Source organism: Schistocerca nitens, chromosome 1, assembly GCF_023898315.1.
Source record: "Schistocerca nitens isolate TAMUIC-IGC-003100 chromosome 1, iqSchNite1.1, whole genome shotgun sequence".
NCBI classification, from domain to species: Eukaryota; Metazoa; Arthropoda; class Insecta; order Orthoptera; family Acrididae; genus Schistocerca; species Schistocerca nitens.
This window is the reverse complement of record NC_064614.1, coordinates 694,138,704-694,158,501: the sequence shown is the minus strand read 5'-3', so window position 1 is coordinate 694,158,501 and position 19,798 is coordinate 694,138,704. Positions and strand designations below refer to the sequence as shown.

General features: G+C 42.4%; 1 protein-coding gene across 1 annotated transcript in view; it reads left to right on the top strand.

The window, feature by feature from the left end:
* LOC126195438 (uncharacterized) overlaps positions 1-19,798 on the top strand; it is a 193,033-nt gene that overhangs the window by 98,116 nt on the left and 75,119 nt on the right. The window contains exon 5 of the mRNA XM_049934092.1: positions 7,601-7,829. Coding sequence (XP_049790049.1) covers positions 7,601-7,829 — 229 coding nt within the window. The remainder of the gene's footprint in view (positions 1-7,600; positions 7,830-19,798) is intronic.

Below are 19,798 nucleotides of genomic sequence, written 5' to 3'. Positions count from 1 at the left end.
CTCATTTTATTACTTCTCTTCAAATCACATTAATCATGGAATGGAAACACAGCAACAGAACGTACCAGCGTGACTTCAAACACTTTGTTACAGGAAATGTACAAAATGTCCTCCGTTAGCGAGGATACATGTATCCACCATCCGTCGCATGGAATCCCTGATGCGCTGATGCAGCCCTGGAGAATGGCGTAATGTATCACAGACGTCCACAATACGAGCACGAAGAGTCTCTACATTTGGTACCGGGGTTGCGTAGACAAGAGCTTTCAAATGCCCCCATAAATGAAAGTCCAGAGGATTGAGGTCAGGAGAGCGTGGAGGCAATGAAATTTGTCCGCCTCTACCAATCCATCGGTCACCGAATCTGTTGTTGAGAAGCGTACGAACACTTTGACTGAAATGTGCAGGAGCTCTATCGTGCATGAACCACATGATGTGTCGTACTTGTAAAGGCACATGTTCTAGCAGCCCAGGTAGAGTATCCCGTATGAAATCATGATAACGTGCTCCATAGAGCGTAGGTGGAAGAACATGGGGCCCAATCAAGACATCACCAACAATGCCTGCCCAAACGTTCACAAAAAATCTGTGTTGATGACATGATTGCACAATTGCGTGCGGATTCTCGTCAGCCCACACATGTTGATTGTGAAAATTTACAATTCGATCACGTTGGAATGAAGCCTCATCCGTAAAGAGAACATTTGCACTGAAATGAGGATTGACACATTGTTGGATGAACCATTCGCAGAAGTGTACCCGTGGAGGCCAATCAGCTGCTGATAGTACCTGCACAGGCTGTACATGGTACGGAAACAACTGGTTCTCCCGTAGCACTCTCCATACAGTGATGTGGTCAACGTTACCTTGTACAGCAGCAACTTCTCTGACTCTGACATTAGGGTTATCGTCAACTGCACGAAGAATTGCCTCGTCCATTGCAGGTGTCCTCGTTGTTCTAGGTGTTCCCCAGTCGCGAGTCATAGACTGGAATGTTCCGTGCCCCCTAAGACGCCGATCAATTGCTTCGAACGTCTTCCTGTCGGGACACCTTCGTTCTGGAAATCTGTCTCGAAACAAACGTACCGCGCCACGGCTATTGCCCCGTGCTAAATCATACATCAAATGGGCATCTGCCAACTCCGCGTTTGTAAACATTGCACTGACTGCAAAACCACGTTCGTGATGAACACTAACCTGTTGATGCTACGTACTGATGTGCTTGATGCTAGTACTGTAGAACAATGAGTCGCATGTCAACACAAGCACCGAAGTCAACATTACCTTCCTTCAGTTGGGCCAACTGGCAGTGAATCGAGGAAGTACAGTACATACTGACGAAACTAAAATGAGCTCTAACATGGAAATTAAGCATTTCCGGACACATGTCCACATAACATCTTTTCTTTATTTGTGTGTGAGCAATGTTTCCTGAAAGTTTGGCCGTACCTTTTTGTAACACCCTGTATAGGTAAGACTGAGCGAGTGCAATGATTTTACCTTCACTGAATAACAAGAGAGTGATGGTTGGATTTGGCCACTGTGTACAACGATAACACCGTCATAGTGAGAACAATAAGCTTAGGTGTGCAGTAGGTTACAGTTATTATTATTATTATTATTATTATTATCATCTTCTTTCCTTTCTCAGACCTTAGGTCTGGTTAAAAATGGAAAGTGACGCGGACCTTGATCAAGCGTGACTTCCTTTTAACTGTACGGTATATGTTACATTGCATTTAGGAACTTTCGGGTAATTGAACATGTATCAATAATTACAGATTTCTGTAGTTGTATATATATGTTTGGATGTAGCTGTATTGCGTTGATGTACTGGTGGATATTGTGTGGTATGACTCCTGTAGTTGATAGTATAATTGGTATAATGTCAACTTCATCCTGATGCCACATGTCCTTGACTTCCTCAGCCAGTTGGATGTATTTTTCAATTTTTTCTCCTGTTTTCTTCTGTATATTTGTTGCAATGGGTATGGATATTTCGATTAGTTGTGTTGATTTCTTCTTTTTATTGGTGAGTATGATGTCAGGTTTGTTATGTGGTGTTGTTTTATCTGTTATAATGGTTCTGTTCCAGTATAATTTGTATTCATCATTCTCCAGTACATTTTGTGGTACATACTTGTATGTGGGAACGTGTTGTTTTATTAGTTTATGTTGTATGGCAAGTTGTTGATGTATTATTTTTGCTACATTGTCATGTCTTCTGGGGTATTCTGTATTTGCTAGTATTGTACATCCCCTTGTTATTTGATCTACTGTTTCTATTTGTTGTTTGCAAAGTCTGCATTTATCTGTTGTGGTATTGGGATCTTTAATAATATGCTTGCTGTAATATCTGGTGTTTATTGTTTGATTCTGTATTGCAATCATGAATCCTTCCGTCTCACTGTATATATTGCCTTTTGTTAGCCATGTGTTGGATGCACCTTGATCGATGTGTGGTTGTGTTAGATGATACGGGTGCTTGCCATGTAGTGATTTCTTTTTCCAGTATACTTTCTTCGTATCTGTTGATGTTATGTGATCTAAAGGGTTGTAGAAGTGGTTATGAAATTGCAGTGGTGTAGCCGATGTATTTATATGAGTGATTGCTTTGTGTATTTTGCTAGTTTCTGCTCGTTCTAGAAAGAATTTTCTTAAATTGTCTACCTGTCCATAATGTAGGTTTTTTATGTCGATAAATCCCCTTCCTCCTTCCTTTCTGCTTAATGTGAATCTTTCTGTTGCTGAATGTATGTGATGTATTCTATATTTGTGGCATTGTGATAGTGTAAGTGTATTGAGTGCTTCTAGGTCTGTGTTACTCCATTTCACTATTCCAAATGAGTAGGTCAATATTGGTATAGCATAAGTACAGGGTTATTACAAATGATTGAAGCGATTTCACAGCTCTACAATAACTTTATTATTTGAGATATTTTCACAATGCTTTGCACACACATACAAAAACTCAAAAAGTTTTTTAGGCATTCACAAATGTTCGATATGTGCCCCTTTAGTGATCTTTGTTGAACTTCGTCCTGAAGTGTCGTTGCACTGTTATGACTGACTGATGTGAGTGCATTTCAAGCACGACATACGCTTTCTCGGCTCCTGTCGCCATTTTGTCTCACTGCGCTCTCGAGCGCTCTGGCGGCAGAAACATGAAGTGCGGCTTCAGCCGAACAAAACTTTATGCGTTTTTCTACGTATCTGTAGTGTGTCGTGACCATATGTCAATGAATGGAGCTACAGTGAATTTATGAAATCGCTTCAATCATTTGTAATAGCCCTGTATTTATAGCTTTTGTCTTGTTTCTAGCTGTCAATTCTGTTTTCAGTATTTTTGTTAGTCTTTGTCTATATTTTTCTTTTAGTTCTTCTTTAAATTTGTATTATCTATTCCTATTTTTTGTCTGTATCCTAGATATTTATAGGCATCTGTTTTTTCCATCGCTTCTATGCAGTCGCTGTGGTTATCCAATATGTAATATTCCTGTTTAGAATGTTTTCCCTTGACTATGCTATTTTTCTTACATTTGTCTGTTCCAAAAGCCATATTTATATCATTGCTGAATACTTCTGTTATCTTTAGTAATTGGTTGAGTTGTTGATTTGTTGCTGCCAGTTATTATTATTATTATTATTATTATTATTAATACTATTATTAGTGGGTCGCCTAACCATGGAAAAGTTGTAGCATAACTTAATGGATCTTGTTAAATCAATTCTTGAAGTAATACATTTTATTTACTCTCATTAGTGGACACAACACACAGTACACAGTTATTTAAAGGAGAGCAAAGTTTTGTAAGTAACCTAGATTGAATTCACTCATAATGACATTACAATTGTGAGGACAAACGCAACAATTTATCCTTATCTGGGTAGCTCGCAAACTCCATGTTAATGAGACAAAATTACAAACTGTAATCAGATGGGTATCTGACGTTATGTGCCAGAACGAGTAATTTGTGAGCTGCTTGGAATATGAATTGCACTACCACAGATTACGAAAATTGCATTGCCCTAAAATCAGCAAAAATGTGCACCCACCACCACCAGGTGGTGGGTGGAACACGAATGCCTTGAAACTTACTTCTCTCTACTCAATTCTCTACCTTTAAAAACTCAACGCTATTGGTAAGTGACGGACGAGAATATCGCTTATGTCATGAATAAATAGGGCAACACAGCAGAAACTACCCAGTCTTGGCTCCAAGCGAGGTGGTGCAGTGGTTAGCACACGTGACTTGCGTTTGGGAGGTCGACTGTTCAAACCCGCGTCCGGCCATCCTGATTTAGGTTTTCCGTAATTTCCCTAAATCGCTTCAGGCAAATGCCGAAGTGGTTCCATTGAAAGAGCACGGCCGACTTCCTTCCCCATTCTTCCCTAATAGAATGGGACCCATGACCTCGCACTGTTTGGTCCCCCCACCCCCACCCCTAAATCGTACAACTAACCGACACTTTTGGCGTGCAAAATGTATACTAAGTAACAAGAGATTTGGTTTCGTGTAGAACAATGTCTCCTCAGTTTTTCGGCTTGTTGAAAACAAGCATGATGGCGGGCGACTTCATTCGTCTTTCTTAACGCCAGACAGACGCCGCTGTGGCAGTTCAACCTCGGTGTTTGTGCAGAAAAGGCAAAAATGTCATATTCAATTATTCTCCGGGGACGGCAGTGGTGGCACGATGTCCCCTGTCCTCAGCTAGGCCAGGTGCCATCTCTGTCCACAAAAGCACGAAGCTGGCTGCAGCCTGACTTCCACATCTCCATGGGGAAGCTCGCCTCTCATAATGAGATCCACTGACTGCCCTCTGTCGACAGTAGGAGCCTGAAACCACATTTGGATGTACCATTCCAGTGACAAAAAGACAAAGTTTACTTCCCAAGCCCACATGTCCAATACTCTCCATAAAATAACCATGAAATAGCGGCGAAAATGAAACAGTACAGATTACTGACATGAGAAAGTAACGTCGCACCTTGAAGGCTGAATAATATGAGAACAGCAAATGAAAGCACCTTATAAAATCAAACAAATGTGGCGTAGTGTTGTCTGGCAGTAAATTTCTATTGGTTGAGGACCTACAAAGCGTGATTTTTTTTTTTTTTTGTGGTAAGACTCTATGGGACCAAACTGCTGAGTTCATTGGTCCCTAGGCCTACACAGTAATTAAACTAACTTACGCTAAGGACAACACACACACCCATCACCGAGAGAGGGCTCGAACGTCTGACGGGGAGAGCCGCGCGAACCGTGACGAGGCGCCTTAGACCCACGGCTACCCCGCGCGGCCTTACAAGGTGGACTGAAAGTTTTTGCCTCAAGCATTTTTTATAATTTTTTTGCTACACAGAACTATTTACCAGAAACACGCTTCTACATTTGAATGAACGATACGGTTAGTCATCTGTCAGTTTTTCAGTATTTTGTAATGCGTCCAAGATTATGAAGACATTCTTCAACTAGTCTGGCAAAACTTTCTACGGGCACTCCTGTCTCTTTAGTGGTGATGGTCCGCAGCTCGTGGTGTAGTGGCTAGCGTTGCTGCCTCTGGATCATGGGGTCCAGGGTTCGATTCCCGGCCAAGTTGGGGATTTTCTCTGCCCGGGGACTGGATGTTTGTGTCATCATCATTTCATCATCATCATCATCATCATCCGTGACTGTGGCTCGATTGGATTGTATAAAAAAATTGGACCGTGTAAAAGGTGGGACTTTGTACAGGAGCTGATGACCGCGCAGTTCATCGGTCCACAAACCAAACATCATCATATTCAGTGGTGATGGAGTCCATTTCTAGTGAACACGTGAAATACGCTATTCTCTATTGCTTCTTGGGAGATTGTATGCTGTAGTCTGGCCCACAGGTACCCTACTGAGTTTACGTCTGGACTGTTTCCAGGACAGTCAGCCCCAGCAACAGGGAATGTTATCTTTAGAATCACAATCGTTGGTTTGACTGTGAGATGTTGCTTCATCTTGCATGCGAACAGCATTGTCTGGATAAGGGAAAAGATCATTAAGGACTGCTTAAATATAGACAGGAACCATCCTTTTCTGATAGTAGTCACCGCTGATGGCCCATTTTGTGTCAACAATATGCATTTCAATTTTGTCGTAGTCACAGATGCCACCAGCCAAAATTATCTTCAATCCTTGTTTTCTTCTGTGTGCTGCGGAAATTTTCTGTGGTTGATTTCTACGGATTTGGGCATTTTATTTGTTGAGCTTGGATAAAGCTCTACTGGAGACTCGTCTGTAGCCGAAAGGTGCGTCCTTTTCTTCTTCCCTTCAGGACTGCCATCGCAGAAACCATCAGGCGTTCCACATAACGCTTGACGATCATCAATATTTTTCTGACAGCATGATCTTTTTTGGTTGGACATAGACATGTTTTCCGGAGGATTTTCTACGAACAAAGTCTCTTACAGTTGTCCTGCCGCTGGTCTTTTGCCTTTGCTGGTAGTCATCTGAGAAACACAGACGATTGTAAACTGCCCAAGTACAGACGCTAATTTTATACTGTATGATATTGCTTTAGTGTTTGTTGTGAGTTTTGTCAGTCATCCAACTCTGTTTCACCCTGTTTCTGTCACTAACATTACCAAAAGCTCTATTAACATATTGTCTAACGATTTTTGAATCAACACCCAGTTTTTAAGCCATTTTTGGTGTTAGACATTCCAGTGGCATGGAAGCCTTGAATCTGAGAAGGAACATGCTCATGTTTCTATACCATCTTTTAACGACACCTTAAAAAAAGACGAAATCCACAAAGAACCACAGAGTGGTATACAAAGATAAAAAGTAATTTAAATAAGCAATGTGTAAATCCATTAATCTGAAGATGAACGTTTGCGAGACTGACCTTTTCATCTCACTTATTAAAATTTAGAGAAAACATTATTCATTGTTCTGTTCTTTCATTATGTAAAAAGTAAGAATATGTAAAAAAAATTGAAGACAAATTTTCACCGACATACCAAGTACATGTATGTTACATTTATGTGTGTTACATTTATGAAGATTTTCTGTTAGGATAAGTAGCTGGCCGGTGTGGCCGAGCGGTTCTAGGCGCTACAGTCTGGAACCGAGCGATCGCTACGGTCGCAGGTTCGAATCCTGCCTCGGGCATGGATGTGTGTGATGTCCTTAGGTTAGTTAGGTTTAGGTAGTTCTAAGTTCTAGGGGACTGATGACCTCAGAAGTTAAGTCCCATAGTGCTCAGAGCCATTTTTTTGTTAGGATAAGTGTACCGTCACAACAACACGTCACAACAAATAACTGTGGGGATGTGTTCACTACGATTCGTCAAGTAATTCGGGCTAGTACAAAGTTGATACAGCCAGCGCCATGGTACTGTCTCCATAGAGCATCGAACCTCCGTGGCTCTGTTAATAAAAAAGGGAGGTATTTTCTGTCCACCCTCTACAAATGAAAAGATATGATCGGTTTCTGTGTATATTTTCAGAGTACCGCCACTATCAATAATGTCCACCCCGTACAATAAAAAAATACAGCCGATTTCTATGTGTATTTTTACAATCTAGCCAGTAAATATTCCAGTTAGTTTTCCTTTGAATGACGAGCCTCTCCAATGCACCAGAACGAGCTGGAGGCTGCTCGGTGGACATCAACGACGAGTCGGCGTTCCCAGACCCGCAGCCACTGTTCCTGTTGCCGGGCGGCAGCGCCGACGCGAAGGGCTTCTGGGAGCCGGAGGTGTCCAGCGAGCTGCTGACGCTGCAGGAGGGCGACCAACTCAACCTCGCCTGCACGGGCGCCGGCAACGTCCTCACGGCGCTGGGCGTCGCAGAGGTGAGGCGGCGAGCGCGTTACAACCCAGTTACACCGCGTGGACACCCGCTACATCACGTGCCCGGTTCTAGTACAGTAATCAGGTTTTCAGCAGGTGGCTGCACGTCAAGATACGAGCTTTATCAGTAACATTTACATTCTAGCAAGAAATCGAAACGCCTATTTTCTTATGGTAACCGTAAACACCGATTCGTTAAAGAATCGAACTCCCATCTGTAAAACAACTTCAAACGTGTGATTACAAATGAGTTAAAATTTCAAATAGACTCTAAGAATAAGAAAAAAAAAGATTCATCTCGAAGCAATTATCCGAATGGGACGGAAATCGGCAGATGTACATGTTTTTGTGCAGGCAAATAAATGATTACAATTTCAGAAAAAAATGAATGATTTATTCGAGAGAAAGTGCTTCTCAAGTCGAGCAGGTCAAAACCGCATTGGTCCACCTCTGGCCCTTATGCAAGCAGCTATTTGGCTTGGCTTTGATTGATGGAGTTCTCGTATATCCTCCGGAAGCATATCGTGCCAAATTTTGTGCAGTTTGTGCGTTAGATCGTCAACCCTAGATGGTTAGAGGGCCCTGACCATAACGCTCCAAACGTTTTCAATCGGGAAAGATTCGGCGACTTTGCTGGAAAAATGCAGGATTTAGCAAGCTCGAAGACAAGCAATAGAAACTCTCGACGCGTGTGGACGTTCATTGTCTTGCTGAAACATAAGCTCAGGATGGCTTGCCATGGAGGATAACGAAACAGGGCGTAGAATATCGTCAACGTACGACTGTGCTGTAAGAGTGCAGCGGATGATTACCAAAGGGGGTCCTATTACGAGAAGAAATGGCACCCCAGACCATCATTACTGGATATTGGGTCAGATGGCAGGTGATAGTCAGGTTGATATCCCACCGCTCTTCGAGGCGTCTCCAGACACCTTCTCGGCTTTGAATCTCATTGCCTGCAGTCTAATTGTCTTCTGTCAGGAGTCTCGCTTCGAAATGAGCCCCGATCACTGGCAAATACGTATCTGAAGGCGCCCTGGACGCCGGTGGGATACTAGCCTGACTATCACCAGCCATACGGTCCGACAACAACTCGGCACTTTGACGCTCTACCGTATCAGTTGGATAGAATTTGGCACAATACTCTGAGAACGACATCCTACAACTCTGCCAGTCAACGTCATTTCGAATAACTGCTTGCAAAGGGCTCTGCTTGCAAAGGGCTCTATCGATTTGCTAAATTCGTGAAGCTCTTTCTCTCGAATAAATCCTCCAATTTTTCTAAAGTTGGAATCATTTGTGAAACCTAATACTAGTCAAGGAAAGGCAGGATTCGGTTACGATTGTGGACAGGGTAGTAATCAGTTACTATTGGTTGCCTTTTACAATTACACACAATTTATTTTAAACCAGTCATTCCAGACTCAACAATAAATAAAAAATACCGCACGTCATTAATGAAGGAATAAACAACAGCGTAAATAATAGTGTTTTCAGTGAGTTACAATTTAGCAAATCACCATTAAATACAGATACAACAGATAATGTTTTAAGAACAAGCCACTGTGATCTGGGCAGAAGGCCTTATCCGCCAGGAATGGCAATAAATTAAGAATTGTTTAAAACTCGCTGCAACTTACAAATTACAGATATTGAAATATTAAAGGCAAGTCGCCACAAACACAGCAGTTGGCATCAGACGCCAAGAATGGCAGTAAATAAGGTTTTAAGGCTTACTGCTAAAATACAAATACCAAATAAAAATTTTAAGGCAAATGACCACAATCACGGCTGAAGGCCTTACAAGCCAGGAACGGCAATAATATTAAAAAGAACTGGAAACCTGCTGTAAAACAGCAAACACAATAGCAAAAGTTGATTAAAAAAACGAGCAACTGATTCAGACAATGCTCCACTACTTGACCTCTTGAGACGGTCCGGCAACTAACATTTCCGCGAGCGATGAGATAGGCAGCCAAGTGTTGCATTCACTTCACAAGATGGTACCTCAGAGTAGTGCCAGTCTAACGAATGACTAATGATAGTCTTGCTGAAGCTACCTGACGTCCGATAAACTAAATGCAACGATGGGACAATACGCCAAGCCGGCTGGGGTGGCCGAGTGGTTCTAGGCACTACAGTCTGGAACCGCGTGACCGCTACAGTCGCAGGTTCGAATCCTGTCTCTGGCATGGATGTGTGTGATGCCCTTAGGTTAGTTAGTTTTAAGTAGTTCTAAGTTCTAGGGGACTGATGACCTTAAAAGTTAAGTCCCATAGTGCTCAGAGCCATTTTGAGCCAATACGCCAAAGCCGGAACTGGCGTTCTGCACTACGTCCCCAGAATACAGTGTTTAGAGCGCCCGGAACGAGAAAGGAACCACTACCACCAGAGCAGAAACCACTCCACTCGCTGCTCTTTGCCTCGGCGACACTAAGAGCAGAAACACGAACCCAGGTCGCTGGAGAATCGCGAGATATCATAATGATGGAAATTTCTCTACTTGGATTGAAATGCACTCATCTTAAAGCTTGCTGGATCCGGTTTACGACGAATTCGTGCACCCTCGTGACCACATCCCTTCCATCCGGCAGTCCATGCATGCCGTCAGCGGTCCTGGCGTGTTCCCGCACTGCACGGACCTGGCCCCTCCTGAGTCCCCAACCGAACTTGCCACTCACACGACCCAGCAAAATAACGACGTCGCCCCAAAGATAGGGCAACAGTTACTACATATCGATAACTGCCGTTGCTGCCACTAGCGGCCAGGCAGCGCTTGTGAAACCGAGTGGCGTCAGTCAACACGAGAAGAAGACAAACAACCACAACCATGCCAACTAAACGATACCGGCTGGCCTCCAACAGAGGGCGGAAACCTACAAACAGCAACAACGCGAGCCGCAACACGGCTCTATTTTCTTGTCTGTAGATGTACATCACATCTACTGATTTCCGTCCCCTTAGGATGATTCCTTAGCAGTGAGTCTTTTTTTTTTTTAATCTTACGGTGTATTTGACTTTAAGTATGTAAGCGAGAAAATTTTTAGGAAAGTTTTGAAATTATGCCTGTTTTGTTAGGAGTCGCCAAGTGCTCTCATTATGAAACATTGGATGAGTAAAGCCTGTGTAATTTGCGCTCCATTTTAAGCAAAAGCTAGTTTTTAACGTATCTAAATTCTTATGAGATCATTTTAACTGAAATGCGTGTCATACAATGACATAATTTTGCAGGTTCTTTCAGTGCTATATGTGGATACTATCTGAGAAGTGTATTGCGAATATTGTTGGTAATAAAGAAGCAATAAATTAAAACGTCATGCGTCATGCTGAAGTTTGTATGAACAGCGAAAACGTAGTGAGTGACAGTTTCTTCCTTGCATCATTTTGTAGGGGTAGTCAGCGGGAAAAAGTTCTGTAAATTATGTGTGAAATTTGTTGGAAGTCGCTAAGTGCTGTCGTTCTCAAATACTGGTTGAATCTGAGCGTCGTTAATTACGCTGGCTCAAGACAAAAACACAGTTTCTGAGCGTAACACTTGTCGTGTTGTGTTAAACTTTTAACACGCGATTGTACCTCTTAATGACTACATTAATTAATTCGGATTTGCGTTGCTTTCATTTACCTTCAAAGTGAACTTTAACATGTGTGTGTGAAATCTTATGGGACTTAACTGCTAGGGTCATCAGTCCCTAAGCTTACACACTACTTAACCTAAATTATCCTAAGGACAAACACACACACCCATGCCCGAGGGAGGACTCGAACCTCCGCCGGGATCAGCCGCACAGTCCAAGACTGCAGCGCCTTAGACCGCTCGGCTAATCCCCCGCGGCGAACTTTAACAGTTAATATACATCTGATAAATGTACAGGATTAGCGAAAATGATTCAACGGGTTTCAAAGTATTGCTTATTTACAAGTATATAACCGAACGTACAAAGGCGGGTAATACGTGAAAAGATAGATACACTCACCAGCTTTCTCGCACATTCTACAAAAGTCCGGTCAGTAATTATGTGAAGTATAGAAAATCAAATTTTTGTTGCCCCTGTAAGCCATTAAAAGGGAAATCTGCAATTGGTGTTGGGTTCCAGGATAACAGTTTAGTAATATAGGTGACGCTCTTTCACCAACGACAGTCGAGAATGTTGAAAAGGGAGGCACAGTGATATAATAATTACAGAAGTGTAAGGTGAAAGAAAATGATAATTTTTTCTCGTCTTACGTAAAGTGCAACTTCAGAAAGTTATTATTAACTTTTATTGGAAAAAAAGTCTTCAAAGGTCATAAGCGCTTATTGTTCCTTTTCTCGCGCTATGATAACATGTTTTTCTTTTCGTTGTCCCTATTTCAATGATAATTTATTCTCTGCATTTAGAAATCCATCTTTTATTAATTTCATGTTTGCTTGTAATTTCTTTATTTACATACTCATTTTTTAAAATTTTTTTTGTAAACTTATAGCAGACATAGGTTAGGAAATTTCTCTATGGCACTTCGTATGCAGCACAAGAATAGCCACAGTATAATACCTTTGTTTTGTTCACTGATCATCTTCGACGACGATTTATGTTCTACTAAGCCCGCTACGCATTCCAGTAATCTTACTTGGAAATGATCATAGTGATATCTCTTATATGATTTTTGCTGTTAGTTTTCTGTTGTTTAGTTTGTATTGCCCTACTCCTCTGTCTTTCTTAAACATAGATGTAAAATAATTAAATAGATCAATAATTAATAAAGTACACTCCAACATATACTGAGATTCTCAGTTTATTTTGGCAGATCTGTCACATAAACGTGAGCGCTGTCCATTTTGTGCCCGCTCAGCTTCACAACTCGCACGAGAAGCCAGTCAGCATCTATCACTCACTATTTTCCTTCATTTCAAGACGGCTGAAAACGAGACGGTGCCAGAGATCAAAATGTTCAGCTGAGCCCTTAGTCAATAACAAGCGACTTGAGGAGAAAAAGTAAGACGAAAATAGCCACATAAAACCACGATATTAAACAAAAAAAAGTTATGTTGCAACTGGAGGAAGACCGATACATAACAAGTCAAGTCTCATGTAGGAGACATTCTTCGATGTTACTTTCACATGTTGTTCCTCCTAGTCAGTGAATCAGACGTAATACCATCATATCCCAAACGTCTTCATTGAGCAGTTGGCCTGATAATCAAGTCGGACATGGAAGCCTACAATTATCTAAAAGAGCACACAACAGATAAAGGGACAAGAGTCTGCGTGGGAATTATCTAGCTCACAGAACGTTGCCTTGACATTATAGCTTCGGTAACAGAATGTGTTGGATGATACGAGGGTTGTCCAGAAAGTAAGTTCCGATCGCTCGCTGAATGGAAACCATAGTGAAACTCAGAACATTTTATTTGCAAGAGTTAGCTACACTTTCCAGGTACTTCTCTACATAGTCACCGCTCCGACTTTGACATTTGTCGGACTGTTATACCAAATTTCCAACACCATCGTCATACACTGGTCTATAGCGCGTAGCCTGCGCCCAAGTGTTGTCTTTGTATCCAGCGTTTCATGTGAACAGAGATGATACTCATGACAAGCCAATTAGGGCTGTGTTGTGGGTGATTGAACAGTTCCCATCGAAAAGGCTGTAGGAGCGTCTTCACTGCCCCTGAAGAGTGCGGCTGAGAATTTCTATGAAGAAGGAATGTGTGGCAGTTGTGTCAGGTGGGCTGCATTCATTAAGGCGAAGCCTCTCAATGGGCCCTCCTACTTGGCGGGCGACATCGTTGTTCTAGGCAGCTTAACTCGCTCACAATGCGCTCACAACTGAAAAGAGCGTCTCGATGCGATCGACTGTCATACTAGAGACACTACCCAACACATCTGTGCAAAGGTTCATCAGGTTTTCACTGTGGTGTCCATTTAGCGACCGATCGGAACTTACTTTCTGGACAACCCTCGTATCTTGGATGTACGCTGCACTGTCCAAGTTTCTATCACTTATTGCTAGATAAGAACAGTCAATTATGTGCTATGGCTTTCCACCCCAAAGTGTGGCACTGAGAAACATACCAGTGGATACTGTTCTCTTTATATATTGTGGATTCTCAAATCACGTCACTGACACTAAAAGAGTCACTAAATACTGCTTCACTCATTTGTCCACTCCAGTAGCTTCACTCACATGGTGGGCTTCGTGATGAGCTGAGGTGGAAGCTGGGCAACTAGCAGCCTTGCTCTTCGCCCTACTTCCTGTAAATGATTCCTGGTGTAATTGACACTCAGGATGCAACATTAACCCAGATTTGCGTCGTAAAAAGAGTCAACGAATCACTTCATTAATGTTCCTATGCAGTTCAGTTGTGTTTCACTTACCTTCAAAGCGAGTTTTAACAGTCGATGTACAGTTGAGACATGTACAGGATTAGCCTAAACGATTCATCAGAGTTCACAGCACTGTGTAGATACAATGTACAAAGACGGATGACACACGAAAAGGTAGATACACTTACCAATTGCCTGGTAAATTTTAAAAAATGGTTCAAATGGCTCTGAGCACTATGGGACTCAACTGCTGAGGTCATAAGTCCCCTAGAACTTAGAACTACTTAAACCTAACTAACCTAAGGACAACACACACATCCATGCCCGAGGCAGGATTCGAACCTGCGACCGTAGCGGTCGCGCGGTTCCAGACTATAGCGCCAGAACCGCTCGGCCACCAGCGGCCGGCAATAAATTTTACAAACGGTCAATGTGTGCGCCCTTGGTCACCTGGCACACATCCAAATTGTAATCCAGTTCCGTCCATATGTTCGTTAGTATGTTTCCGTCAATGTCCGTCACAGCATCAATGATGCGTTCCTCCAGTTCTTCCAGCATGGTTCGTATTGGGGGGAGGGGGTGGGGGTGGGGGGGGGGGGAATACATGCACTTTGTCCTTAACATGCACTGAAGTGACAAAAGTCATGGATGGGATACCTTATAATATCGTGTTTTGTACCGGACTTCATTTTTCCAGGCGTTGTGCAGCAACTCGACTTGCCATGGATTCAACAAGTCGCTGAAAGTCCCCTGCAGAAATATTGCACCATGCAATCTCTATAGTTGTCCATAATCCTCAAAATGTTGTCGATACAGGATTTTGTACTCGAATGGACGTCTTGATTATATCCCTTAAAAGTTCGATGAATGACCAAATCATTTGCTCGAACTGACCAGAATTTTCCTCAAACCAGTCGTGAATAACTGTTGCCCGATGATATGGTTCATTGTCATCCACAAAAATTCCATCGTTGTTTGGGAATATGAAGTCCATGAATGGCTACAAATAGTCTACAAGTAGCCGGACATAACTATATCCAGTCAATTATCCATTCATTTGGACCAGAGGACCCAGTTCATTCCATGTAAATACAGCCCACACCATTATGGAGACGCAACCAGCTTGCACAGTTCCTTGTTGACAACTTGAGTCCATGGCTTCGTGGGGTCTGCATCACACTCGTACCTTACCATCGGCTCTTACGAACAGAAATAGGGACTCATCCGAGAGGGCCACGGTTTTCCAGTCGTCTAGGGTCCAACCTATATGGTCAGAAACCCAGGAGAGGCGCTGCAGACGATATCGTGCGATTCGCAAAGACACTCGTATCGGTCGTCTGCTGCCTTAGAATATTAACGTCAAATTTCGTCGCATTGTACTAAGAGATACATTCGTCGTACGTCCCACATTGATTTCCACGGTTATTTCACGCAGTGTTGCTTGTCTGTTAGCACTGCCAACTCTATGCAAACGCCGCTGTTCTCGGTCTTAAGTAGGACATTGCGTCGTCTGTGGTGAGAGGTAATACCTTAATGCCTGCAATTTGGTCCGAAGGAACAGATACCATCTTCATATATATATATATATATATATATATATATATATATATATATATATATATATAAGGCTCACCGGCCATCTTCTGCGCGGATGCACACACATTGCTCGAACTTTTACGGAAATCGGTAAAGCCGCGAGTAATGAGTGTAATGGGCAGGGGCACAACGAATATAGTGCCGGACAATAAGTTGGGAATGTGGGTCTCACGGGAGGCATGCCAGAGATAAGTCACTGCAGTCGCACTATCCTCTGTGTCCTAGGTAGCTCAGATGGATAGGGTTTAGCTACCCTCTGTAATAAAAAAACTGAGTGAACGGATCAACGAACAACCTGACCAACTGTCATCGGACGTCCGCCACGAACAAATTGAACGAACAGTATAGAACAAAATAAAATAAAAATAAAAGATGGGTAGAGCATCTACCATGTAAGCAGGAGATCCCGGGTTCGAGTCCCGGTCGGGGTACACATTTTCAACTGTCTCCGTTGACGTATATCAACTTTTGTATGCAGCTAAGAGTATTCATTTCATTGTATTGATTTAATTGTAAATCCATTCTAACGAGCTACAAGGTCACCGATGGTATCTGTTCTTTCGGACATGTCCGAAAGAATAGATACCATCTTCATGTATGTAAAGCTCTGCCTGACGCGCTCCAAGATTTCCTCTGAGACACGTGGTCGCCCCGAGCTTTTCCCTTTACACAGACAACCAAAATCATGAAAATGGCGAAATCAACACACAATTTTTCTGGTGACTAGGTGCAACTTTTCTGTATTTCCGTGCGAATGTACTTTAAACTTTCGTAATTGACGAACATGTCGCATAATCTAACACACAAAACTTGTTTTGCTGCATTGCCGTCACAGGCCTGCCATCTAGCGTGCACGCGAGCCACTAGGCGAGATATTTAAACTCGATGAGTGTATGTTTCTTTCATGTACCACACGTCTATGTAGGTCATATACTTGTTAATAGTCAGTGCTTCGAAACACAAAGAATCATTTAGGCTAACCCTGTGCTACGATTGATTAGCAAACCTATGACTGATAACAATCTCACAAGTAGGTAAAAAAATATGAATCTCGGAATTACAAACCATATTGAGATCTCTGCATTAAAAACATTACAATGTTGAAAAACGGAAACAAAAAAAAATGTCATCTGTAACTCGGCATATCAAACGATGGTTGGAGACTATACCTTCCAGATTTTGCATGACATAAATTTTCAAGTTCCTTGGTGACTATTTCATACAATTTTCTCTTAATTTGTCACATCTGTGGACTCAGATACAGCCAAAACAGATCTGGTCACCTAGACCGAGAATGCTGCTATTTATACATAGAATATTCCAGAATATATAAACGTTACAAACGAAGGAGTTTCGAGATACTTTCAGAAATGATTAGTTTAAAGATTTCACTTCATTTGCACTAATGATTTATTAAATCGACAGTCGGTTTCGGGATATTAAAACCCCATTTTCAAGTGTATACAATTATTGTATTTGGCCATGCATAAATACGTCGTCAGACCAAAGGGCTACAAATCACTGCATCCTAGGGGGCAAGTGTCCGCCAGCTATGAACGCCAATGACGACTGGTAGTAGATTGGAAGAAACATTAATACAACTGGAGTGGGTCTCATTAAATTAATTTCTGGTGTTTCTGAGTTGTGGATTTCCTACATACCAAATCATGTTCTTTTAGAAATGATAAATACTAAATTATAAAGAATTGCTGGTGACGGGGTTTGAACTGGCGATCCGTCAGATAGAGATGCTAAGTGCTTCTCCATAAGGCATGCAGCACAGTTCGTTGTATTGTTGTTATAAGGACAAAGTTAAGGGCAAAGGAGATACGCAGGGGATACAAAAGCATCAAAACAACACATCAAAATCCGAAACCAAAAATGATTCTCTACTCATAGTATAGCTTTATGGGTGTTCGCATCAGCACATCTATTCTTCCTCATAGAAATGTTGCGTTGGCATATCGATTTTCCCTGTTTCTGTTACTAGAAGGTCGCCCCTACACATTCAGATTGTCAATGATTAATGAGATGCTTACACATTTTACGTGGCTTTGTTAAAACGAATTTTTTTTCGTCTATTCATTTCAGCTGCCGATATTGGTACTGAAAGAGGCTGCTCAGGTTGCAGAAAGGCTACCAGCAATGACGTCGGATGAAGTGAATGAGACATGTTAGGATACGTAATTTATAGTACGTTCCGTTTTGATAAGTTGTGTACGTACTGATCACCATTGTCTTGCAACATGTAAATACACTACTGGCCATTAAAATTGCTACACCAAGAAGAAATACAGATGATAATTGGGTATTGGACAAATATATTATACTTTAACTGACATGTGATTACATTTTCATTCAGTTTGGGTGCATAGATCCTGAGAAATCAGTACCCAAAACAACCACCTCTAGCTGTAATAACGGCCTTGATACTCCTGGGCATTGAGTCAAACAGAGCTTGGATGGCGTGTACAGGTACAGCTGCCCATGCAGCTTTAACACGATTCCACAGTGCATCAAGAGTAGTGTGGTGTGTGTACTGTAAGACCTTCGGTACACACACCATCAGATTATTTGACTTGTCGCTCTAACGAAGTAAGCGAGTGTCAGCAATATGTCTCGTGGTCTTATCGTGGCGTGTTTATCTTCTGCCGTTAGGTCAGACGATAGAAATGCCACTTGCACGCTTAGAGTAGCAGATTGACGGTGACCAACTTTAAACAGAACTTGATTAATTTTCACACACATTTAGTAAAATAATAAAAAGGCATAGATATTTCATAACTTGATTCTGGATGCTGTTTACAATGGACAATCTGAAGTTCCTTTGGTCTTGGTACGTTAATCTTATTCTCACATATCTCTGATACTTGACAAAGTGTCTATACATTTCTCTTCATGCCTATGTACAGGAATATGATAATCTTATTAGCCGCAGACTGAAACTTGACTATAGACTGGTACAGACTAATGCAGACTGGTACAGACTAATGCAGACTGGTACAGACTAATGCAGACTGGTACAGACTAATGCAGACTGGTACAGACTAATGCAGACTGGTACAGACTAATGCAGACTGGTACAGACTAATGCAGACTAATGCAGACTGGTACAGACTAATGCAGACTGGTACAGACTAATGCAGACTGGTACAGACTAATGCAGACTGGTACAGACTAATGCAGACTGGTACAGACTAATGCAGACTGGTACAGACTAATGCAGACTGGTACAGAATGGTGCAGACAAATGCAGACTGAGTAATCAGAGGTCTGTACACTTGTTATAATACCTCGCGCATTCAGGTATCACTGCACGAGTGTGATCCGCGAGGAGAAAAGGTTCTATGTTAGCAGCAATCTCATTGGCTGCGTTATATATTAATAAGCGGATCGGCGGAAGCAGAATTTGGTCCGTCTCTAAGACAGCGCCATCTCGTAGTGCGGAGACGGGCGAGCGCTGCGCCTGCGCTGTTGTGCTTAGCAGGGCGCGCTCTATTGGGAAAGTTGTGTACGCGCTCACTACGCGGAACTATGTACACAACAAGTAGTGACTGGCGTATTGTGACGAGCCAGTTGCTCGGCCACCATTGACCAGACGTTTTCAATGGCTGAGAGATTTGGAGAATGTGTTGGCCACAGCAGCACTCGAACATTTTCTGTATACAGAAAGGCCCATACAGGCCCTGCAACATGCGGTCGTGCATTATCCTGGTGAAATGTAGGGTTTTACAGGGATCAAATGAAGGGTAGAGCCATGGCTCGTAACGCATCTGAAATGTAACGTCACTGTTCAAAGTGCCGTCAGTGCGAACAAGAGGTGACAGAGAAGTGTAACCAATGGCACCTTCATACCATCACGCCAGGTGATACTCCAGTATGGCGATGACGAATACATGCTTCCAATGTGCATTCACCGCGTTGACGCCAACCACGGACGCGACCATCATGATGCTGTAAACAGAACCTGGATTCATCCGAAAAAATGACGTTTTGCCATTCGTGCATCCAGGTTCGTCGTTGAGTACACCATCGCAGGCGCTCCTGTCTGTGATGGAGCTTCAAGGGTA